This window comes from Coturnix japonica, chromosome 9 (genome assembly GCF_054131305.1).
Source record: "Coturnix japonica strain WE chromosome 9, WE-NBRP24, whole genome shotgun sequence".
Taxonomy (NCBI): domain Eukaryota; kingdom Metazoa; phylum Chordata; class Aves; order Galliformes; family Phasianidae; genus Coturnix; species Coturnix japonica.
Window position 1 is genome coordinate 29,808,441 of NC_140671.1, and position 26,214 is coordinate 29,834,654.

At 38.8% G+C, this 26,214-nt stretch overlaps 1 protein-coding gene across 4 annotated transcripts; it reads right to left on the minus strand.

Annotated features, from left to right (window-relative positions):
• Positions 1–321: 321 nt before the first annotated feature.
• Positions 322–17,453, minus strand: NADK (NAD kinase). Of its 4 annotated transcripts, none has more exons than XM_015882194.3 (12): positions 17,283–17,453; positions 14,566–14,739; positions 11,397–11,480; positions 8,412–8,541; positions 7,769–7,877; positions 7,458–7,543; positions 7,050–7,152; positions 6,127–6,278; positions 5,567–5,666; positions 4,766–4,923; positions 4,571–4,653; positions 322–3,702 (listed from the first exon to the last, which is right to left on the minus strand). In XM_015882194.3, exons 2-12 carry the CDS (start codon positions 14,736–14,738, stop codon positions 3,555–3,557), a joined length of 1,326 nt encoding a protein of 441 aa, XP_015737680.1. In that variant the 5' UTR covers position 14,739; positions 17,283–17,453; the 3' UTR covers positions 322–3,554. The 4 variants fall into 4 exon arrangements, with proteins under 4 accessions (XP_015737680.1, XP_015737681.1, XP_015737682.2 ...); XM_015882195.2 differs by having other exon boundaries at positions 14,566–14,779; XM_015882196.3 differs by lacking the exons at positions 14,566–14,739; positions 17,283–17,453 and adding an exon at positions 13,689–14,083.
• Between the last annotated feature and the right edge of the window lie 8,761 nt (positions 17,454–26,214).

Below are 26,214 nucleotides of genomic sequence, written 5' to 3' on the forward strand. Positions count from 1 at the left end.
TGACCAATTCCTCATACACTTTTCTACTTTTGGACCTTCATAAAACTAGTTAACGAAGCCCAATTAGCTGTAGGGAAGATTTTTCTTTAACTGGCACAGCAAATCCAGAAGCTTTTAATTTGAAACGTTTGGGAAAAGGCTTGTTGTGATTGTGTATCAGACATACACAATCACAACAGCCTTACGAGCATTTCTAGAAAACAGAACCTACTGTTGCATGAGACAATGCACCAAAAACCCACACTGGATATTTGTCTTCCAAGGAACTAATTGTGTATCCCTAATTTATTAGCCTCAAAAGTCAAAATGCTGTTAAACAAATTCAACTTTACAAAAAGGTTTTATTGAAAGGATTGAAAAATATTTGTTTTCAGCAATATTTAAAACAAGTTTCAAAGCATTAACAATATGTAACAGAATTTTTCTTCTTAAAAATTAAGTACACTCTGCTTTATACCGTACTACATCAGTTTTTAATAGCTTCTTGAAGTCTAATAGAGAGTGACTTTGTTCTGTTGTTGTTTTTAAACACATCAATTTCAAAGCTTCCATTTTGGCCCTTTGTAGTCTGGAAAGGGTTTGCAGGTACAGTGATATTTCCAACCCTTATATGAGAAATACCATTCATAATCAGGAAAACTCTCATTTTACTAGCACAGTATAAACAAGTTCAGTAAGCTACTCTTATTGCCAATATTACCAAGTCTGCATTAGAGCTTTTATCACGTTCAGATGTAGTTAGAACACAATACCCACACTTGAAGCAGTTAAATAATGCAAAATCCTTGAGTGCTGATCAAACTTTACTAGCCTGCTTGCAAATGGCTGGTTTGCAGATTAAAGGCCTTGAAAAGGGACTTTGTACAGTTAGGTAATTTGTAACATATTAACACAATTTCTTTGTCTTTTTATATGAAGCCAGCATAACTATAATCAAAGGTGCTTTCCTGAAGAAAGAGCAAAAGACTAAAACTATTGTATGGCTTACTTTCCTGTGGCCAGTGACTGTAGCTTTACTAGGCTGAGCAGTGATCCAAGCAATACTGTTACCAAGCAGGAAAAGTTGTATAAGCAAAACTGCAGAAGCCTCAAAGCCAGTAATTCAATTGCAGTACGTGATAAATTTAAGGACAACTCCAGCAGATCTAATTTAGAGAAAGCAGTTAGGTAAGTTTTGCTTACATTTCATGAACGTGCACTCTGCAAATTAATCAGTGAAAGCTTTACTATTATAAAAGCATAAATAAAAAGTGCTGAATATAGATTTATCTTTACAAAAAAATTAGGTAGATAAGGCTCATTAATTTTACCTCACCTTTACAAAATGATTTCCACCTTCCTCATATGCCTGGGGTATTCTGCTCATTTTTCATCAAACAATACATTTTCATAGCCAATATACCCTGTTCCTCCTCTCAGTTATTGCATGATTAAATAAAAGAATAGTTTCAAAGCAAAAAGTGTGATGAATCTACAGCTCAAAAAGTAATCAGCTATTTAATAACTGAATACCCCACCTAGAAAACCCGTAAGCAGCATCAAAACAGTGATAAAACAATTACTGCAGATTCAAGTGAAAGATAAATCTCAGAAACTAATCTTGACATTCTCCAAGTTATCACAAAGGTTTTCTGTTTAGACCAAAGTAAACCAATATTCTATTCTACAAAATTTACAAACTGAATTTATATTAACACCGTTTCATTGTGATTTTTCTCATTAGAGTTTGCTCCTCTTCTATGGAAAAGTGCTCTCATCTTGATTAATAAAATTAGACAGACCAGGGCAGCATCCAAAACATGACAGACATGATTTAAACCATCCATCAGAGCACAGCACGTTAGGCAGAGTTTGGGAATGAATACATTTCCCACTACTACTTTGGACCACATGTACAACATAAGACAATCATGAAAAGTGATCATTGCTTCTCGCTCCACTTTCAAGGAAATCCCATCTTATTCAGTAAGAAATTACCTCTTTTACAATACATAGGCTTAAATTCAACTGATAATGTCCGTTCCTTTAATGGCCAATGCAGCAACAAAGCAAAAATGCTGAAGTTTGGATCTTATGACCATGAGACCGCACCACAGAGAACATAAATGTAAACATTATACGTGGGTTTGATTTTTTTCAGTTTAATTACAGTACAAACCCTTTCTATTTTTTTTCTTCCCAAACTAGGTGGTGGTTGTTCTTTTTCATAAAAGCACATACAATAAAATATGTACATAGAGAAGTTAGAAACATTTGAAAGCATCTTAAAAAAGTACATACGAGACTTAGAATATCTTGAGTGTGCTGAAGGCACCATTGTTACTCTGCTGGGAATGTGTCCCCTCATTTATCAGCCCACCGATGCAGTATCCCTTACTGTATTACTCAGTACCCAGCGCCGGAAAATACCTGTGGAATTCGAGGGCGCTCAGGGCCTTGTACAGGACACTGTTGTCTTTGAGACAATAGTGGCACTGGGCAATACAGTATTCCAGATTCCTCTTGAATATCTGGAGCTTTTTTCATTATTACTTTATTTTTTAGCACTATTATTATACTGTCCCTAATGTCACCATTTGTTCCAGAGCATCAAACAAAAATAAGCACGCTACTGTTTCCCAACAACAGGAACCGCAGAGCTGGAAACAAGCTCAGCAAGAAAAGTGAAGATGACTGAAATCACCAACTCAGCCCAAGCTAAATGCTTGTCCATGCTGTTCGTTGGTGGATATTTACACAGTGATGACAGCAAAGGGTCAAGCACTGTTCAGACAAATGGTCACTGTGCGTATGCATGTGTTTGCACATGTATTATTTATATATATATATAAATGTGTGGAGTTCTTTTCCCTAGTTCCACCTACTCAAAAAGCATTTTTTCTTGGACACAAGATAGATATCTATCTTATATAAACTATTTTTTTCTAGTTTTGTCTATTAATAAAAACATTCTTTATAGGTGTTCCTTAGTCACAGTTTTTGTCACACTTGCAAACTTGCAAGAAAGTATGTTAAGCACTGTTTTGATGGAGAGGTGTTCTGAGCAAGTTCTATTTAAGCTAGATGAAAAAGGAAAGCACTTCCTTAAAGCCAGTTTCTGTAGAGCCTTCATGTGCATGTAAGTCTTAACAAATGGAATCATATACATACCACAGTAAACAGACTATTTTAATGCCTCTTTCCTACTGCCACTTTTCTGTTATATATCTACATACAGCCTGCCACATTAGTGGTAAGTTATATGTTACAATCAAATCTACAGATGCAGTCGATACCAATCAGAAATAACCCACTTTCCAACTGCTCATTTAAAGAAAATTCAGACTGGATTACAACAATCATAACCTCACTTCTTCCACAATATTCCTGTTGGATAGGAAGTAGCAAAATAATTTCCAACCACCAGCAGATCAGACTGATATAAAGTATATCATTATATATATGTCTGAGATGGCAACCACACCTGTTAGCAAAAGCTTATAAAACAAAACAAATCAAGCGTGTAGAAGGGATACTGCCTCTTTCCATTCCCATGAGTCATTAGATGTAGACACTCAAAATTCTTCTTCTTCAACAGCAAAGTTATTTTGCTTCTTCCGAACATTCCAGTGTAAACACTCAGCCAAGCTTTCAAACCAGTCGCTCACAGGATCTCGGAAACAGATCGAAGGAAGGGGATAGCAAGAGGTAGTGATGCTAATACTGCAACAACACAGGAATACCTCAGATCAGTCAACAGCAACAAATAGCATTTTAATCTCTCTCTCTTATTCACTAGCCAACCTAGGGCTATGTTCAGCAAACTGGGTGAAATCAGAAACCGAGTTTACATGCACATCCTGCATGGCTTTCACACAGCACTGGGGCAAGGGAAGATTTAAGCCACCGCCTTGGCCTTGACATTTCAAGTTTTGGCACTATGCAACATGACTAGGAAGCCTTGCTTCTAACAAAGGACCAAATGCCAAATGCGATGCTTGAAGCCCTGTCAGTCTCTATTCTACAGATCTTTCAGCCTACGAAGAAACATAATTCAAGACAGAGTGGCAACCAGGAAGAAAAGAAAAGTATCTCAAACAAGTCTACCTCTCATGTCACATAGAGGCCTTAAATCACCTCTCTTTGCAGTAAGTCACCATATTTTTCACATAAAAATTCTGCTCACTCAAGATTAATAGAACTGCAAGTGGCACCGCCATTCACTAAGATAACATGGTATAAACCATATGGCATCATTCAAAGCCACTGCTTATACACAACACCTGCTAGTTTACATCTCAGACTAAGACCTTCTAGATAAATTTACAGAAATTTCTAAGATCTCCATCCTCCTTGCCAAGCATTCAATGTTTATGCTCTTTAGTCTTACTAATTCATTTGCTTTCAAAGATCTAAAAGAATGTAAGAAATCAAACAGTGCAGTTTTGCGCTGCAAGAGACATTAGACTTGATAAAAGCTTGTTTCTTCACTGCCAATAACCCTTAGGACAGTCTAAGCAGAATGAGAGAAGTTAATGAATCAGTACTTTTTGCACTTCTAAGGAAATGCTACAATTCAGAAAGATTGTACCTGTCTCCATGGCATATTTCCTGCCTCTTCCTTCCATCAAATGAAACCCATGCTGTATTCCTGGCATCGGGGGAGAGCATAATCTGAAAGAGAAAAACTGAACTTCAGCTCCCAAACCTACATTCCTGAGTACAGAATTTACATCAAGTTATTACAGAAGTTTTTAACTTGAAAAGAGAACCAATAAAAGCCAACCTTGAGTTCCACTCCAGCAGGAACAACAATAGGTCTGAAAGACAACGAGTGAGGGCAGATTGGGGTGATCATTATTGCAGGAACATTTGGATGAATCATAGAAGCTCCTGCAGCAGCTGCATATGCAGTGCTACCAGTCGGTGTGGAGACAATGACTCCTGTGAAAGAAGCAAACAGTTCACTTAGTTTGAATTAAACTTTAGAACCAATGCTGTTATTTTGGAAAAAATAAAATAAAATCTAAGAAACAACTGTTAATAAAGATGAAACAGAGCCTACATCAGCTTGTATTAACCTACAGCTCTTCTGTGAAGCACACAAACGAGAAACTCTTCTACTCCTGGCCTGGATTATCTGTCCTATGAGCTCACATAAATTGCATAAACTTCTAAATCTCAGGTTACTCTTTAGTAACATAAACATTCATTTGTCTGTAAGGATTGCAGGTTAAGAGCTCTTAAGATGAACTTCTGTGTTATACCTTTTAGGAGATTTTAGTCCTTCTACAAATTCCAGGTATCTTCTGAGCTATTTCCTGTTATTTCATCTAATACATTATTCCCAAAGCAGCTACCATGTGCCTTCATGAGTCCATAAACAGAAAGCTTACAACACTGAATGCTTCCTTAACAACTTACGCACTCCACAAGTCAAGTCCTTACCTATTCTTTGCAACCTCATGTTTCCTGTCACCAGTGAACTCAAGTTTGAGATTTTCCATGTGAAAAAACAGCATTCACCAGTAAATAGAGCAGCCTACAAATGAACCGACAAGCAGTTTAACTCAAGAAACAAACTCACCATCTCCTTGCACTGTTGTTATCAGGTGTCCATCTAGAAAGACATCTACATTGGAAAGGTAAGAAGAAGGACCACGATCCACCACAACTTCATTTAGGACCTGCCACAACATCAAATATCATCACTGTTAAATTGCAATGGATTAAATGATAAGCAGAAACATGCTTTCCCGATCTTTGAAAAATTCACCCTGATTCAGTACCTGCCAAATTCGACTCTCTTTACAATTTTGTTGTCTGTTGAAGGATTTCTATTTATCTAACTGTGGGATGTTAAGAATTAAGAGGTCCCATTTCAGAGCTACATACTTATTTACAAAGTAGAACTAAAATATTAATATAGGAAATTACAATACTAGCATTTATGGCTGCAGAAAGCAATGAGGTGCATCATTTTCTCATTATTTAGTGCAGGTATTGTGTACTATACCAATACATTATATGTAGTATCTCTCTCCCACTCTACTGGGCTAATGTAAGGTAATGAAAATGATAAAGTGACAGTAAAACACAAATAAAACAAATTACAAAGCATTTATTAGTTCTTTTTAAAACTCTGACCTGATATTGCATAATTTGCTTGCCCACTTCTTTCTCTATATTCGTAGGCACTACTCCATTTTCTTCTATCCCATTTTGTACCGTCAGCTTTTCCCTGTGCTCTTTCACCACTTTCACTTTCAGCCTGCTTCGCAGAACAAGTGCTGCATTGCCTAGAATTGAAATACAGGAGAAAGTAGACAAGAATGATTTGCCACTGTAGTAAATAAAATGGTAATGACTAGCAATCTGTATGAAATACCATTCACCTACTCCCTGTGCAATGTTCCCAGTATCATTCACAAGACCACTGTCTATATCTAGGCAAAGCTCAAAACAGATTTTTCGTATTCAAGAGCAAAAATCAAGTCAAAATTGAATCTTACAATATAAAAAGAACGTTTTAAGTTTCACATGGATATTATCAAGATTAGAAAACACTTAGGCTCGTGTGATCCTTACTGAGACAAAGGCTTAGCTTAGAGAAAATAAATGCATTACAAACACATATTAAAAGAGAACATTCCAGCAATGGTTTGTTGTTTTTTTTTTTAGAAATTTACTTTGGATTTAAATCCATCTCTTTTCGAAGATATAAAATATTTCTTCAGTTGTTTCAGGTGTTCCCTGAATTTCACTCTTCAAGCACTGCACTGCTTAAAGGAACAAACTACCGAACACTTCACAGCTATACTCTTACTACTATCTTCTCTTACTTGCTTACTCCACACAGGACAAAGTTATTTCTTATCCATTTTTCTTTACAAAATAGCACAGAAAACAGAATTGGAATGGGTCAACACAGTACTTATGTTAGTTTAGTGTAAGTTGCTTGCGACTGCGGGACTACCTAAATGAGTTGGTTAAGAAAATTAACCAGTCTTGGAAAAAGCTACAGAAAATGTAACAAAAAGAAACACCACACCTTGTCTCCTTAAATTTACCTTCTATAACCTGAGTGACTTGGGACTGAAAATTCTCAAAATTAAATGGAGTAAGAAATCCAAGGGATCCCAGATGAAAAGCCATAACTGGAGGTACACTACCCTATCAATAAAGAAAAGAATTTAAAAGCTACTGAATTAAAGCAATTCATACTTTAACTAATTGCCCGTAAATACTTTGACTATTAACATAGCTTCAACTGATCATAATAAAAACAAATGGTATAATTAAATTAAGCAGCTCATACAGGCGCTATTTTCAGAAGGTATAGAGTAAAACAGGCTGGATTAAAACAAGGAATCAACAACGAAGGACAAACGTGGTCCTTGTTAACAACAGAAGAAATTATCTTCATGTATTTTAAAAAAGAAAAGAGGACTTTAAGCCCATTTCTAAAAGAGACTAACCTGGAAGAGCGAAGAAGCATAAAGCAAGGTCCCATCTCCCCCCAGGCATATGATAAAGTCTATTTGATTGGAGATATCATCATAATCTAGAAGGAACATTGAAATACAAGTTCTGAATTATGTTTTTAAGTTAAATTCTTCCTGTAAGATTCCTGCAGCATTCATTCACAAATGTAAAAAAACTGCAAGTAAGGTGCAACATCAGTTTGCAACAGACAGATCAGTTTCACAACCTTGATTCAATACTAAGGAAACATTAAGATGAACAAATGCTACATCTCAACATGATTTTCAAGAATTCAGCACCATACCTTCTCGAAAAGTACAAAATTTCTTCTTCACTGGTCCAAAATTATCATCATTAGCTATAGCAGGGTCTTCCAATACTTTTTTTTCTACATACACTATCATGTTGTTCTCCTGAAAGGAGGTAAAGATGAGCTTGTTAACAGCCTCTTAAATATCGGAGTATTTGATTCACTCCAGACTTTGAATCAGTTAAAAAACACAAATAAAAATACGTTATTTTTATTGAAGTGATCTGCATCTTTGGGTTGCAGCGCTTTTTTTCCTATTATTTTTAATATACCACACGTGGTTTAGTTCTAACCAGAAATTTGCAGTTACATAGGCCATCTGGTAAATAAAATTCAGCTCTGGAACAGGAATTACATGATACAGTGTTTGCTCAAGTCTTTAAGGACTATATTTTCTGTCCTATGTCTTCAGATCTGCACACAATTGGAAGGAAACAGTTTTGATTTTCCCTCCAAGTACTGTTCCTAAGCTATGAAACACGTTTTAATACTTCCAGTGCAATAAAGTTTGTGCTAATGATTTGTTTGCACCATGCAATTCTATGGATTTCATGTTTAACAGAATCAGTAACTGAAAATAATTTAGGTGTGAGATTTCTCATTACAGTTAAAACAAATTGAATTTACATGCTGTTACCTCAGTAAGATACACACAGAGCTCTTTAAAAGGCTGCAGCAGACTGGCATCACGTATCTTTTTAATAACAAGGACACTCTTGGGAGGTTTGTTCCATGTCAACCGCTGGCTTGCTGGATCCTGAATGTGCCTACAGATGAGAATACAACAAAACACAAATCTTCAGGATTGTTTGGTTAAAAACATCATCATTTTAAATCAGAAAATGTCACTATAAAGGAAAAACAGAGGACTAAAAGCACTGAGTAACTGAAAGAAAGGTGCAGTGCCCACAGATCTTCAAAAATATGTTACTACCTTTCACTTTGACATCATTTTAGCCAGGTAAGAACTTACATCTTATCACACACACTGCTGAGACAATAGAGAGAAGGATATAATAGTAAAGATGCCTTCTCCCCTCATGAAACCAATCAGTACTTTCCTCCACTGAGATCTCACCAATTTCAGTATACAGTCATGGTTTTTACAGGCACTAGTTATGCAGTTTTTCTAATAAGAATTAACTCACAACTACATTATCACCAGAAAATGGCAAATATCTCAATAATTAAGACACAAATCTGTACTAAATCCTCAAGGGAAGCCTCAATGGCTACAACAAACTGGTACATAACCTCTATTCTAGGAAGTCTGTAGCAACTCTTACGCTTCCTATCATAAAAACTCATTCAACTTCATGCTGCTCTGTAATACACACCACTGATTTAGGAACACACAGATGTAATTTCCTTCTTCATTTAGATCCACTGCTGAGCTACACAATTTTACTGCTGTATTTTGCATACAATGAACATCTCATCCTTTTCCACAAGGTGCAGATATAATCCATAAAGCAAAGTAGATTAGCATCCATGCTGAACAGCCAAATTTAGAGATTTGGATTTAGTACTTCAAGAGTTAATGTGGAACAGATGATAATAATGGGGGTTCAATAACCTGCTCGCTTTACTTTCATTAAAAACGCTCTCACTCTACACAGAACAGAAACCATAAACTAGCATAATTCTGGACAAAAACCATTAATTTTATAAGATCAAATTTCTCAAATCTGAATATTGCTCAAAAGCAAAAAGCACGTGCATAGAAACCACCCCCAAAAATACATTTCAACACAATCAGGCTGCCTTGTAACGCTGGCAGAGAACTAAAGATTGCAGCATCGCTTTTCACCTAATAAGCCCGGAATTAACAGATTTTCTTCAAACCAAAAGGAAAATCTGCCTATTTCAGCTGTACTCACCAATTCCATGTAGCTCTAATTGAAAAATTATTCATAACATGCTTTAAGACCTTCATGTTCGTTTCCAGAAGTCGGGCAAATGCAACAGCTCCAAAAAACCAGGCTGTGCTGAGGCTTTTATCGAGTCTTAAGAAACTTCTATCTCAAAAAAAACCCATCCAGATAAATATTTCCAACAGTGCCAATAAAAAGCCAAGGCTTCACATTTAGAAAATTCACTTCAGAAAATACAGCCTTCAAACAGAAGTGTTTTCAACACTGTGACTTAAAGAGACCCTGATTAATTGATGTCCATATAAAAAAACTAAGATTTTCTGTACTCCTTCCCTCCAGTGAGAAGAGTTCAATATTACTATTGACTGTAGAAAACAAAAAAAAGAAACAACTGAAAAGGATACGGCTGTTTTCAGAACCCAGAAAATAAGCAAATAAAACCTTTAAAGTACTAAGAACAGTAATTTATAACTTCGTTTTCAAATAGTCCTTTCCTTCTGCACACTGTCCTTGCCCTGGCGAGCAGTGTGTTGAGTTTCGCCTACAGCCTCTGCACTCAACTGATCTTGACACTTATCATTATATGGTGCAAAGCTGGCTCAGCCCACAGGGAGGAGCATATTCAGCACAATCAGGTGGGTAAACATGCAATGCAGGCTGGGTTTGCAGGTATACAAAGTTACAAGAGACAGAAAGAAGGAAGTTCAGATTCCCCCCCTACTGCAAGATTTCTGCCACACCTCTGTGGGATAAATTGTTACCACCAGTGTGTTTTGAGGAAGATCACTATGCTTTAGTTAAAGATTTAAGCAAAGAAATACTTAATTCAAATACCTTAAGCATAACTGAAAGCCAAATGAATACAACTTTACAAAGGACAGAACTGCTGAAAAAGCCTTATTTTCACAATAAATTTATCAGCAGAGACTATAAATAAGTTGCCTTCATATTTATACACCCATGAAATACTAAAACTCAAACTACTCGTTCAAACAAAAGGCTTTCCTTGGATGAGACTCCATCGTGCACACAGCAATTCTTCTACCTTTTTTCATGTTTTCATTGTAACAATTTCTGTCCCTCTGTAGCTGAGAAACCATTTTCTTTATGGAATAAAGGAAATGATACCAACAGCTTCTCAGCATCATAATTAGTTTGCTACATGGAGTTTAGTGTCAGCTGTGTTGGAAAGGCTTTATTACTGCTGCCATTGTTGACCACAATTTAGGAACTGCAGATTATGCAAAATACATTTAAACAAAACTCTGGTACTTCAAACTATTTGCATGCTCTGCTCTATTTATTTTAAATACGAAATGGTTCAGTTTTTTTCCTTCTTAAAATAGATAACGTTGTGCTGAGAAAAAACTCCATTAGTTTAGATAGTGAATCATCAAAACATCACATAAATTAATAACATTAAAAGGGTATTCATCCTATTGATTGATGCCTGTTGCCCTGTGAGTAGTATTCCAATTGGCAAAACCACTATAAAACCATACAGAGAAATGCTGATTATGTCCTGTCAGCCCTTTGGGAAAGGAAACAAGAGTGACACTTAAGCTCATGCTACATTTCTCAGCATGCAGATAAAGGTAATGTGTGATCCAAACAGCAAGTCAATTTTTGCAATACAGATCCCAGCACAAAACAATGTTGAGTTGGGACGAGTTGGGTTGAGAAGGAAAGCAAGCTTATCTTCTTTCACATGGAATAAGCATAATATCAGTCACTTGACCAGTACTTACATAATCGTTTTAGGATTTTGCAGCATACAGGCCTTTGGTCCAAACGTGGTCACTGGGCATGGTCCATGCAAGGAACGTGTCCTCCTGAACATAAGAAGAGATAAAATAAATGTGATGGCAAATGAGGTATAATTAGCTCCCCAAGCACCAAAACCAAGCCTAACGTCTTTGAAAGAGCCACATTAAGCAATGAAGGACAAAGTCCATTTCTTAAACTTCCATTTGTGGGTGACTAGCCAGTATAATTTTACACACATTAGCTCACATGTTTCAAAGCTAAATTTTAACTCCTGTACCTCCCTCCTTGACAGTGATTTTATAATTGAAGCCACACTCACAGTTCGTGCCCACCTGATGTGAGTACACACTAAATCCAAGCACTTGTACTAGGTTTGTATTTTTCTTGTATTCATTTAAACTTCACTGTGCACAAAGTAAGATCACAGCCTCAGATCAAGGCAGTTCTGTGAACTCATGTCAAACATGTTTAGTCACAAATTTCCTTGACATTACAGACCAGAACAGTATGTGGGCCTCTCAGGGACACAAAAAAACCTGTCGACAAATTCCAACTTACAAAAACAACCTATTTTCAAGGTCTGACTACTGCAAAAAGGAAAAATGCTATGTGGAAGGAAAAAAGCAGAAATAATGTTTATTTAATAACCAACACTATTTTGTCTATACTTTTAAGGTAGCACAGAAATTTACAAACAAGAACTCAATTGTTACCAATCAAATTTACTGAAGTCAACTAGTAAGAAAGACTGGGGTAACAAACTCAGCCATTTAAGCAGAGGAGTGACTATGAGGTTAATTTAATCCCTTGAAAGGTACAAAGGCATCCCAACCTGAGATTAACGTGCTTTTTTAGAGAAAACAATGCAATGAAGCACTGCTCAGGCATTTTTGGCTTCTGTCATTTAGTGGCACGCATGAATTCCATCACATAAAGAAACAGACCACACAGCAACCTGGTAGAGCACACAGCCTGCCACTGCCAATGGGAGCAGCAGCACTGCTAACACAGAGAGCTCAGCACACCTTGCTTTTATGGTACCACTTTTGGATTGCACAGTAATATTACCTCTCCCAGTGTATAGCAGAAATCCCAACTTGCTAACAAGGAAGCACACACTCAGGAAGTGTACCTTGATCACTCACTAATGAGTGCCAAGGGGCATGTTTTGCAGTAGTCAAAATATTTTACAGACTATTTCCTTAAGCACTGAACCTGAATTAGAAGCTCCAGCAATAAGTGAGAGAGGGAACAAACAGGAAGGTATAAAACCCCTCAGATCTTAAACAAACAATTTCTTTGAGTATGGAGAAAAAAATCACTATTTTTTCCATGTATTTAATAACAGTTAATACATGTGGAGTCATTTGTCCTCAAACTTAAATTCCACCCTGAACACAGGGCTGCTCCAGGATGAGATTATGTGGAGCAAGTCAGAGCTGTTCTGCTTTACCCGCCTCCCTCCTGCAACAGATCTGTGCATGGGAGTAAAACTCATTGCGTCATGTTGAAACAAGTAAATGCTATTAAAATTATTTCATTAAAATCAAGTGGGAAATATGCCTTTCCTGTGCTTAATTCAATTAACACAGGAACTGGTAATTAACCTATTCCTTGCTAGTAATAAATCACTGCTGTTCTGCCTATTATAGTGTGTATTGTGCAGTAGCTCAGACTGGCCTGATGACTCACTTGGAGCACTATAAAATCCCACACATCAGATTTCTACTGAAAATCAAAAACAGATGACAGATTAAAGTCATAATATTTTTTTCCATGTCTAAGAAAATATGTTTGTGCCAGATTTTAATTACGATAATTAACATTATTTAATGTCCCATAACAAATACATAAAAGTTTTGTTTAATTTATGTTCAAAAATTTTTTTCAGACACACGCGACTATTACGTAAGCATGTTAAAAATTTACCTTATTTATATTACAAGAGAAAAATGAGCAAACATGCACATTCTTAGAGATTAATGCATGTAGCAGTTTGTGCAAAGGGGAAATCCGAGTCTCTATTTATGAGAAGTTACACATGAAATTAGCACAGATAACCAACACTCTGGTAACATCACCTGCCACATTGCACTCCACTCAAGCCTCTACAACTAACTGCCTTTTCTGTCTTCTTTAAACAGAGGTATGTATTACATGTCACTGTTTAGCTAAACTCTTGTCCTACAAAGGTCATCAAACATCCACGTTTGAAGATTTAAGCAGAGCAGGAAAATCACATTTCACAGAAGGCTTTTAATGTAAAGACTTACCTATCGGCTGTGATACATAACATAGTAGCTAGAACAGTATGGTCCTCTGTGAATATTTCCCAAATACAACGTATCAGCTGAGCTACTTATGCAAAGCAAGTATTTCCAAGCATTAATCTCTTGAGTGAAAGGCTTTTATTACCCCTCCTTTCACCACAAAGCTTCCCCTGGGATCTTCAGGTCTCACCCACATAAGCTCTGACTTGCAATAACAATCCTGCCAGCAAAGCAGCAACTCTGGAAGAGAATTTCATCTGTTGAGCAACTCCTTCGTGATTCTGTCCATGCTTCAGCCTTATACTGGATCACAATATGAGCAAGGTAAAGTTCTGCTGCCATCAAGACTCACTGTTACCACAGGACACCATCTGGTATTTACAACAGGTCCAAAGATCACAGAATCAAAAGTTCCATCCAAGTTGTCCACATGACAAAGAGTATTGCGAATACATCAGGAATTTGGCTCAATGAAAGAAATGGGTGTTTCTCAGCGTTGTGATTAGATTTGCAAGCACCTGCTTATTTGTGCTGCCTCATGTTACGATATAACCCCAGTTCTCACCCAGCTTTCAATACACAGCACCACAGCTCCAGTTAGAGCATTTATACAAAATTGCAGGTGTGCCTCTGCTATTCTTTTGAGACTGTGAACTCTGCAGATATCAGTTTTGACAGCTGTACCATTTTGATTACAGGTCTGACCCTGGTGTAGTCGCAGCCTTTAACTTCCTGATTTCATTTTGGACTAACCACCTTTTAAAGTGCATTTTATGGTTACCTTAAAAGGAAGATTACAGGCATACAAAACCAGAAGCAAAAACTGGATATCTGAACTTCTTCCATTTTTCTTGCAAGAGGGAAGAAACAGAAGCCATACCGGAATTCTTTGGTGCTTCCTAAGGCTGGTGAAGCAGACAAGCTCCGTGACTTCGCTCGTCCCCGGCTCGTACTGCTCCACTCCTCATCATCATGACACGCTGAGCAATGATATGCAGAATCTGAGCTCACATCAGCCTTACTGGTACACAGCTTCTCCCGATTCATCTCCATACTGGAAGTGAAAGAACCTCAGTGAGGGAAAAATTTAATTCCTGTGGAAAAACATCAGGGGAAAAGAGACAGGTAAGGGAGAGAAGGAAAAACCCAGTATTAGCAAAGTTAGTTGTGAATTAGGTGTGAATTGTCACCCTTTGGTAGACACTTCTCAATAAGATCTGGGCAGCTGAGAAGTTCTTCAAGGTCATCACAAGACAGTAGAAGGAAAAAGAGACCAGAGCTCAAACTCCAGTGCTCCTAGATTTACAGAAGTCTCCACATAAAACTGTTAGTTGGAGGGCATCACACTTCCTGCTACATCCAGAAATATACATATACAGAAATATACATATATAGTGTGAACAAATACCATCTCAGATGAAGCCTAAAGGAACAGTACGTTCCTCAAATTACTTCAACCCAGGGCAAAACGTTGGCTCATTAGATATTTGCACGTTTTTGAAGCAGCTTTTCGCACACTGTAACAGCTTCTTACTGTATCACGTACAGAACAGATCAGGACATCACTGTAACTGTTAAAATAGACTTTGGCTCTGGAGAACACAGAATATTTGTCCATAAGGTTAACACAGAATGAGAAATGTCACCCATTTTATAAGCACTGCACTTCACAGCAGCTCAACTTGCAGATAACAAAAGCATGAAGAAACAGTAATTTATTAGGAATAGCGGCTCGTTACTAAACTAGACAGAATAATCACCTAATGGCAGCAGAGCACAGCTTTGTTCTCATAGCAGATCAGGTTTACCCCGAGAGGTGCAGTTAGACTCAACCAGTAATAATTGATAAGATCTTACACTTGTAAAGAGATCAGAGTAAATATGTTCAGTTTCTTAGATATAACCAACAAAAATGCAGGAGATAATTCCTCGTCCATGGCACCGATCTCCCCCTCAAGAGTAATCTGGATAGGAAAAAAATACACTGGAACTGGTGGAGGGGGGAAGCAAACACCTTCATCTGGCAGATACTATCAGTAAAGAAAATAAAACTGGCAGTAAGACGTTGCACAGATCTACTGCTACACGCAGCCTGAGAACTTGATATTCCTCCCATGTAACGTTTTCCAGTTCAGAACGTTTTAAACTCCAGCTTACGCCACGTACTGTTTAATTCACATCCCCTCATAAGACCTTCATTAAATAAGCAGATCTGACATAAGGACAAAACTATCACCAACCAGCTCCCAGGACTGGATCCAAAAACACAAAGCACGAGTCAACAAACCAGCAAAGAGGCTGCTCTGGTCAAAGTCATGCCCCGGATTAAGGAAAGAGAAAAGATTGAGAAGTTCAGCATTGCAGAATAAATGTCAATTGAGAGTGAGCACTTTGATACTCCAAACTGTGACACACAATAGCAAGCTGAGTCACCTCTCTCTCAGTATCCAGCTGTTTCCTTTCTAATGTCATATATCCCATCTTCAGTTCCTCTGTTGCTACAAATGATCACCGTCACAAACCACAACTTCAGAGCGGCTTTGTCAAACCGGCTTCGGATGGGAGGAAAGAACAACAGAGCATCCCAGATGTTTTACTGCACTGTTAGACTAAGGAATCACACTCCAGATCTACCATAAGAATCCTGGTTATAAAACAAGCCTAAAACAATTTTACTAAGCCTCCATTCAGATGTAATCCACATCCTGTTGGCCAAGAGTTATGTGCCTGCATCTTAAACCGTGATCTTCTCTGCTGTTAGATAACAGGGAATAGCACACAAACGTGCCCTTCCAAAGAGCTACACATGAAACACAAGGCTGTGAATCACTAAGAACTTTAAACCATTTTTTGTTGAGTGTTGCAGGTCAGTGACTGTTTAGTGAGGAAGTTTCCCTCTGTCAAAGGCACGGCCCTAAACCATCACAGGGGGTTACCACAGGGTCCATTCCAACCAAACACTGTTTTATAGGATTCCAAGGCTGCAGCAGTTCTGCCCGTTTCTTAGGGTTGCATCAGCTGCTGAAAACTCCTAATTCTCTAGCGTATTATCAACACTTGTGTTATAGCAGGAAGGGACCACACTGCATCCAAACACCACATGGCCACACCTTGCTGCCGATCCCCAATCTGCTTAGTGCTCTAACTCTGTAAATAAGGTTTTATAATGATGATGTTTTACTGAAGAAGCCACTCCAACACTCATACACACACAGCTCCATCTCCGAGGCACAAACCCTCGCTGGCAGCACTGCACGGAGCACACAGCAGTGTCTGACAGTAAAAAACAAACAGCGTTCCTGAGTGAAATACAGAATACAGGGGTGTGGTTTTGATTACATCGTACCAAAAATAAATGAGAAAGAAAGAAAAAAAGCGCTAGTATGACTCTCACATGTCTCACACCAGGGGCAAACAAGTTCATTCGTTAACTCCTCGCTGTCTGAAGCAGCTCCGCACTCACCCACCCACCCGGTCCCACCTCACATCCCCACACAGCCCTGAGGTAAACGAGGGGCGGGTGGGCCCGGCCCTCAGCCCGGCGGGAGGCCGCGGCCCACCCTCCCTTGTGGTCTCCCCTCACTGCCCAGCACTCACCACCCGGCTGCTCTCCCTCTCTGCTCCCTCAGAGCCCGAGGCGCCGGCCGCGGCGATGTGTGTAGTAACGGTGGTGGTGGAGGCACCGGCTGCCCCCGAGCACTGAGCGGGACCGGCGGACCCTGCGCGCCTCCATCGTCCTCTCCCCGCCTCCTCACCACAGTCGGCCCCGGGGGCGGGGCAGCGCGCATGCGCGACGTGGCGGCCTGCAGGCCAGGGTGTCGCCGCGCATGCGCGCTGGTGCTTCTAGAGTGCTCCCCTCAGAGCAGCAAACCTACAAAGTTTTGTAATTAACAAATTGCAGCAATTTGGGAGTTTTCTCTCTTCCTCATTTTGCATGACACTTGTTTCCAGGAAAGCAGTTGCAGAATTAGCGGTGATAGTCGGTAAAGGAAGAAGCAGGGTTGAAAAAGAGGAAGTGTTTGCTGGATATGGGGAAATCCTATAGTGCTTTTTAGGAAGTAGCTTATTTTGAGCCCAAACTTCGCTACTTCTGAGGTATCTTAAGGGCCTGCAGTGCAATGAGATGAGGAAACAGCAAGCAGTTCTATATAGTCAATATATGGGAGATATTGACTTCATGCTCATAGATCCTACAATGACTAACAGACCAAGTGGCAGCTTAGTTTCCCCTTTAGAGCAATAACTTCATGCAGTTGCTGGATATTTTGTAAGAGGAACAGAGCTGATGAACACTTATCCTCATTAACAGACCAAGATCAGATCAGAGCGCTAATCAGCTGAGCACATCCTATTTATAAAGAGCTACGGTTACAACAGCAGCCACTGGGAGAGCTCTATCCATCCAGATCAGCAATAGAGCACAGAGAGACTGCCAACATCCCTTCTATACAGACCAAAGTGCCACAAGACATGGAAGAGTATAGAGAAACTCATGCCACATCAGTATTCAGGCTAATTACAAACATCTCCAATAGTTACGTAAATGTCTTCATCCTCGTTTTAAAGACTGGGAACTAGATTAATTGAATTGCACAAGGGTTGACAAAGCTGCGCCATGGCTGAGATAAGCAATCAGGAATGCTGGCATGTAGCCCCACACTCAATCCACTCGACAATACAGACTGACTTTGGTAACGCAAGGATAGAGCTGAGAGCTGTTGGCAGCCAGTAAAGAAAGCTTAGGTAACACAGGGAGTGGAGAGATGTAGGAGAAATCTGACATGTAGAGAGTATTGCAAAGGGGAAACTGGTAAACTGAGTGAGTGTGAAAGGACATTTGGCACTGTTATTGCATACTAAAGTCAACTAGAAATTCAAAAAGACGTACATGTGTTTTCTAAGTCTTCATCAGCAGTAGGAACTACTCCAAGCAGAAGATCTCTTCCACCTCTATGCTGTTCTCCATATGAAAATACAGCATAAACAAGGATGCAAATCAATCTTGTTCTATATGAAAATAGACACCCAGGACTTACCTCCTATCTTACAGCAGGATATAAAACAACAGAAACTACAGAGAAGGGCTTGGGCTACAACTTGGGGTTTCGGGAGGTGCTTCTGTCCATCCTTGCATGACTCAGAGTCAGTTTTTCTGCCTTCAGAGTAAAGATAAAAACAACTACTTCCTTCTTTTTCAACCACCGACTGATACAGAAACTGCCTCTCTGTATGTGCCTGAGAAGCACTCGGTCCATATGTATTATTGGTGTGTTACATTCCTCCTTGCACACAATTCACCAGTGCCTTCAACATCCGTAATAAGAACACAGGAGAGAGATCCTAACTCAGTGTTTCAAGGATACTGGCTTGTCTGTATTACCTAAGCTACCTACTTAATAGAACCCATCACTACAGCAAACAACTGAAAGATGAGAAGTTCTACTTTATCTACTAGTTTGCTCTTGAAAGTAGGGTGTGCTGTTTGTTCTGGGTGCTTTACTTGTCAGGAACTATCCAAGACAAACAAATAAGGCAAATACTGCATTGTAACAATGGAAGAAGTTGGATCAAAGCTTTTGTAGCTGCCCAAACTTTGAAAAGAGCAACAAGCAGTAGGAAAAAAACAGAGTAAGATGATTCCTCTACATTCAGTTCCTCTTTGTTGTCATGGATTATCAGTCACACTGTCATATGGAGACCATTATGCAATTTCAGAATGATTTTAAATAGCAAGAGGCAAGTGAAATGGCCAAACCCTGTTCTTCTCACTACCAAGGGTCACCAAGTGAAAGCATTACACTGCAATCTTTTCTTGTCTAGGCACTATACATACGAGAAATGCTTTGTTCTATTTTGTCAAAAGAGAAGGTAACTGAAAGATTCAGAGTTACGTTTAGGTTACCACAACAAAATCTGATCACACACCAGCTAACTAACGCAAGTACTAAGTACTAGTACAATGCACTGCAAACATGGACATTCCTTACTGCATTGCAGCTGATTCTCAAGAATTCATTATGAGTTAAAACTAAAATTTCTATTCTGAAAATCACTATGGGCCCAATTTGCATCCTGGTCATTAAGGAACCCAGGGAAGTTCCAAGGGCTTTGTTAGATCCATCATCACCAAAGTTATGGATATCTCCTTACTAAATATGGCTCTCAAGTCCTCAGAAGCAAGCACTGCTTTGTAGTGGCTGGCTTATCAGACCACTTACAGAAGGCATTCCTGTATTACACACTGTTTAAAGGAGAAATAACAAAAGGGAGTCCCTTGAGTTAAATGGTAACTTGTCCTCTTTTTTCTTGTCATCATGGTTCTTTGTTCCCTTAAGCTCGAGGTTTTTACTGCCCATCTAATAGCACAAGAAATCTACACAGTGCCCTGGTATTCCCATATATTCTTCACTCCCAGCCCCTCCAAAAACAGTTGGTACAGTGGGTGCAACACAGATGCAGGTGAAAAAAGTTTGGCATTCAAAAGCTTCAGTATAAGGTAGGGATTAATTCTGGATAAAAGCCTTACAATGCATCCTTCTGTCGAAAGCAGAAATGAAAGCAGACCAGTCTCTGCCAACTTCTGGATCATTTGCATTAGAATTCTCGACACCCCAGCATTATTAACATTCTTTTCATGTATTCAATTCCCTTCTATTCTGCAGATGCTCAGATAACAGATGCATTTGAAAACCTTCCCATTTCAGAACCTTTATTCTGGTTCTCAGAAAGGCACAAAGAGGTGAAGGTAGCCTTTTCCCCTCGCACAAAAGGAAATATATCTACAAAATATCCCATATTTAATAACAAAACAGACAGGTGTGCAGGGAACAGCGAATACTAAATCCCAGTAACTAGGAAGACGCAGTAAACACTGCTCACTCTTGTAGTTAAAACACTGCACAAGCAGTGCCTCCTAGTGTTTACCAGATGGAACAACAATCTCTAACTTACCAATTAGGCTCAAAAATCTCAAGTTTCAAGTACAAAAGATGAACTGTTAAACTCTGTTAAAACTGTTAAACTCTGCTTACACAACCTGCACAACAGCAGGCTGGCCCTCAGACAGAGCAAATGGATTTTCTGTGTGCTTTTTTCCCCATTTTACTACAATTAAATTTAGGTCAGTCCAGTTTAGAACACTTATATGGCTGGCTTTGCTATACTATTACATGTTGGCTATAGAGATAGTGCTGTATTACACGTGTTCCCGAGTTGTTCATCACAACACAGCTAGAGCAAATGAAATATTTCATGTATTGACCCCATTGTGAAACATCACACAAAGGTATGCACCTTCCCACAAGGCAATGCAACAAGTACAACTGCACTGCAGTGTTTCAGATCATCCCAAGCTGGTATGTCCCATGCACAGCAGAGCAGCCTGCATAGCAGGGAGTAGCAGCTGTTCTGATTCCTTGGACCACATCCTGACCTTGAGAGCCTTACTCTCGCAAAGCATTACGGATGGCTGTGACAAGTCCCCAAGCTAAGCTGGGCATTAACACCAGGTGGCAGTGTAAGCTGAAGTTTGATACTCTGAAGCCAGCAGACATTAGATTTAACACAAAGCCAATTTTGTTCCATCGCACACTATCCTAGACACCGTGGATTTAGCGAGGATGGTTTTCACGCTCATCGTGGGAAGATGTCTTGCAGAAGATAAGGAAGGAAATACACCAGTTGCCAAGACTGTTCCCCAGTATAGTTAGCATTCATTGGAGTGATTTGTGGAATAAGCCTCCTGTTCTTCATGTCCAACTTGTGATTTTTCCCACATTTCAAGCACATTCTGCTAACAGCCAGTTATGTGATATTAAATAATAAAATCTTTTTTTGTGAAGCTAGAAAGGGAATCAAGATTTAATTTTACTGGATTCTGCCTGTCAAAGTAATACAAATTGAACTCCATAGCTAAAAAAAGCCTCCTCTAAGTCTTGCTGACTAACTTGAGAGTCTAATTCCTTTTAATCTGAGACTCACTCCCTTTTAAAAAATACATCAGAAAATTTATGCACAGTGTCAAACATCGTATTGAAACCAAAATATTTCAATATAAGGGACCAAAAATCAAACTGCTTGCAAATAATTAACCTAGTACAGTTATGACTATCTGATCAGAAGTCAGATGTCAAACAAGCCTAGGAAAAGCAGTATTTGAGGTTTATGTACAGTATAATCCTCAATCCCCAGCAGCTGGAGTCTGAATTTGATCACTCATGCAAGCAAAGCCCCTAAATAATGCATGGCACTACCATGAATTAGTTCTTAATGCACGTGCTTTCCAGCAGGATCACAAATCTCTTTATTTCAATCTACTGCAGTTAAGATAATCTTTATGAAAACAGCGAGGTACAAACTAGCATCACTTGCAGAATATTTCACCAATGGATCCTAAATAGCAGAAAAGTAATGAAAGCTGCTGGCTTTGTGACATGGAAGGGGGGAGGAAGGAAAGATCCAATTAACTTTCAGATGCAATGCAGCCACCAGGTCATACAGCCTTTCAGAGAGCCTGAACAACTGTTTTATCATCTGGTCTTCCATCAGAGAGCTGAATTTCCCTACTACAAAGTATTAAAGTCTCTCAAACACCAGCAAGGAAAACAAGGCTACCACCTGAGTAGGATGGATACGCTCATAAACCCCCAACATAATTGCAGAGGATGTCCTGTAAAGAACTCATCCAAACCCAACTCAGAAGATTCTCTATCAGAATAAACTGTAAAGTTAAGAATATTTGTGCTTTACCAGGCTTACACCCAAATGTATTACAGTTGACATTTCCTCCAACAGTGTCAGAATGTCACGCTAATCCCACCCTGATCTGTTGCCATCACCTTCCGCTGTTCACAGCAGTGCTTCTGCATGGTGGAAAATGATGGCAACTGCCAAGATTCGTCACAGCCAGAGCAGCGGATATCAGACAGGAAGAGCAGACACAGAGACACTCTTCTCACTGAACACAGAACTGGAGGTCGAGGTGTCGGTTTGTGTTCCAGCTCAGCCATTAAGATGTCAAAGGTAAATGGCAAGCATCTCTGCCTCATGCTCTCGGTATATGAAATGGAGGCAAATTCTTCGCAGGAGCATGATGAAGTCAGTCCATTGGGAGGCTTTTGCCATTTTAGCTGGAAAGACAACGCTGGCATTGAATTATCAGTTTGACAAAGTGAAGAATACAACTGCCACAGACAGGCTTGAGTTTTAGTTGATACTTTTAGTAGTTAAAATGAGAAGCTACTCCCTGTTAGCTTCAGCTTCACAAGTTGGTGAGGAACTTGTGTTTTTACCAGGATAAGAGCTGAGATCAGATGACTGGCTGGCTCCCATCTGGTATTTCTGGTTAAGCTATTCTTGATGTCTAGAACTGATGTGAGCAAGAGCTGATAAAAGAACGATCCCTTTACTTATGTATGGTTAAACCTTCAATTCCTCTCGATGTTCCCTGAAATCTATGTGTAATTGCTAACTTTTACTCAATTTCCCTTCATTGATGCCATCACTCGACTCAAATAAGCCAGGGGAAGAGCAAGATAGAACTGCTGAAAAGGATTTCTTTTTTCCCCCCTCAAAGAACTGCCACTTCCACACCATTTTCTAAGCTCTTTGGCTCTGCTTCGTAATTCAGCATTATCACATACTTCAGACAATTCTTTGATGTGATACTTGACAGCACGAATCTGGGACAAGATTTATAAAGCTGTTCAGAATGGGTTAACTACACATCTGATGCAAGCAGTAGATGAAATATAGAATTGTTCAATTAAATAATGCAGTCATTCTTGGAAAAGCACCCAGATCTCTCATTAGTGCAAACTGGCGTCCATCACTCCCCGAGCTGTCACTCCCTTCATATTTATTATTCATTCAAGAGCTCAGACCCCCACTAAACAAAGAACAGCAGCTGTTCAATAGTTAAACAGTTCCTATGCACTACAGATCAGCTGGAATAGTGAGAGGGAGAATAGAACTGGCATCTCAATGGGGCTCCACAGACTAACTAAAATTTTAGAACCTCTTCATAACATTTCTGCTAGCTTTCAGAAGGTATACAAATAGAAGCGTTGGTATATTACAAGTAATATACCTGTGTTGGTAAATTACCTACAAAGTACAGTCCTATGCTGCAGATGTAGACTGCATCTACACTACTTCATCCATTATTCCACTTACGTCCTCTGGGTATTATGGTTTTCATCACTTTCAACGTATGAAGAAAAAACAGCACTAAAACTTTTACTTATAACATTACTTGAGCTTTGTATGTCATACAGTCTCTATCACTCACTCTAAATCCTGTCTGGTTCTTCTCACTGGATTACTCAACGGCAAAAATCAAAAGCACCAGCTTCAAGGAGTCATGTATCAAGCATGATTATTCCTGTTGGTCCTTGTTTCCAGTTTCTTTACAGTAGCACAGGAAGTACATCACTAAAAAAAGATAAGGAGCTACAGTCAAAGACAGTGAAAGTTTAGATAAATATATGCAGTTACATATTATCACTGTATGACTCACTGTCAAGTACCAACCAGTACAGAAAAGGATTTGCTGCTGCCTACTTGCTCTTCACCTATAACAGAATCCTTATTTTGTAAAGAGAAACAAAAGCTAAGTATTACAACTCTGTCATTCTGTGTTTGTTTTGTCCCCCCCTTAAACAAGGACTTAAAACTTATGAGAGTTCTATCTGATATACAAACAGCACACTTCCCAGTTTTTACCTACAGCAGAAAGATGCTTCTCTACACTGCTAGAAGTGGACATTATCTTAGTCCCACCTTAGCAGAAATACCTTGTCAATCAATATATCTTCATTAGAAACTCCAGATTCCAAAACCTACCTAAAAGCAGAGGAGGAAAGCTGAAAAGAACAAGCACTTGGGAGTAGATCTGTGACAAGGGATGTCAAAAATGTTGAGAAGGTGCTAAGAAGTACATGGGGGAGGCAGGGGGGAAGCAGAAAATTACTGAGGCTCGTCATAATCTCCATCCATTATTTCTGAAATCACAGTTGGATTCAACGTTCACTAGCAGACTGTGCTTGAATTAAAACTGGCCAATTTTAATTCCTCTACCTCTACCAAATTAAGTTTTCACATAAAAGAAACAAAGTACCTATGAAGATAAAAATGAAAAGAGCCAATCTCTGAATTCTGGACTACACCTATAGTAAAAACAGCATGAACTGAAATACCACACACAATCCTGACTTGTTTCAGACCCAGTTACACAACTCAGCAAGGGTGACAAGTTTTGTTATTCTTTATTTACTCTGTCACTTCCCAGAAACCAGATCAATCTATTTTTAGCTCTCACAGAGCATGATTCAATCAGTAATTTTAAGAGTGATTCACAGCTGATTTTAAACATACACTCCAGGGCACTTCACAATGGTCAACACTTCAACTGTACAACTCCAATCTACTAGCAACAGCTCCTCAGATCTTTTGAAACGCATCGATTCACTAAGAAATTAAAGGCCCACTAGGAACACAGCATTCTGAACTAGCTAAGACTGCAAAACCTGGCATCTCTTCCTCCACTTGACTTCTTCCCCTCAGCTGCCTGCGATATACAGTTCCATGGATGCTCATTTTTACTACAGCACTCTTTCCACTCTTTGGAATTTGTCTTGGTTGGTGTGAAATGAATAAAATTTGTTCTAATGAGTCAGATTATCAATAGAATTTTACCCACAAAAAAAATAAAAGAGGGTCTTAAGTGGACCAATATCAAGTTGCAAAACCAACTGCATTTCAGCATCTCTATAATAGCTGTTGCAGATCTTTACTTCTGTGGGTACAAAAGTGTTTTCTAGATACAATGCTGTTCTGTGCAGACTTTGTTCTTACTGAGTGTTAAAATGACAACTACTTACCCTTCTCAATATCTACAGTAAGGACAGCTAACACTGACAATACAGCTTATCTGGCCAGATCCTCACATGGCAGGATCATAAGATGTTCCACTCAATCCTTTTCCTATTAAAGGGTACAAAAATTTAAGAAGTTACTAAGCATTTTGCTATCTGATTTCCTGCTTCAGGTGTTACACTCAATATATATTCCACAAAACATTTTTGTGATGTATACCAATGCAAATCACATCAGCTATTTTTGTTTGGAGTTATTTTTGTTGGAGCACCAACAGTTTTCAATTAAGCTCTTGAGAAGGCCTAGCAATAATACCATCCTAAATAATTAAGAATGGTGGAAGAAAAATGCCTGTAGCCACTGAGCTCCACATACATACTGTATCATTAAATTCTGCATTAGCATATATCACATACATGTATATTTTCAAATATTGCTGGCAACGTCTAAATACTTTGTTAATAAAAAGAAAATGAAGGTTTAAGATCACCTTGCAACTGTTTTTAGCACTAAAAACACCAAAAACCCACCAAGTCCTGAATCTTTTAACACGTATACAATGTAGACCTTTCAAACACAGTACATATATTACCCAATTAAAATACCGAGCAATTAAAGACATGTTTTGACCTCTCACATTATATTCCATAACTCA

Coding starts and splice junctions, on each gene's coding strand:
- NADK (XM_015882194.3), bottom strand. CDS start 14,738: ATGGAGATGAATCGGGAGAAGCTGTGTACCAGTAAGGCTGATGTGAGC. Junction 7,544..7,768: donor ATTTTGTACTTTTCGAGAAG/GTATGGTGCTGA, acceptor TGTTCCTTCTAG/ATTATGATGATATCTCCAAT. Junction 7,153..7,457: donor ATGCTTCTTCGCTCTTCCAG/GTTAGTCTCTTT, acceptor CTTTATTGATAG/GGTAGTGTACCTCCAGTTAT.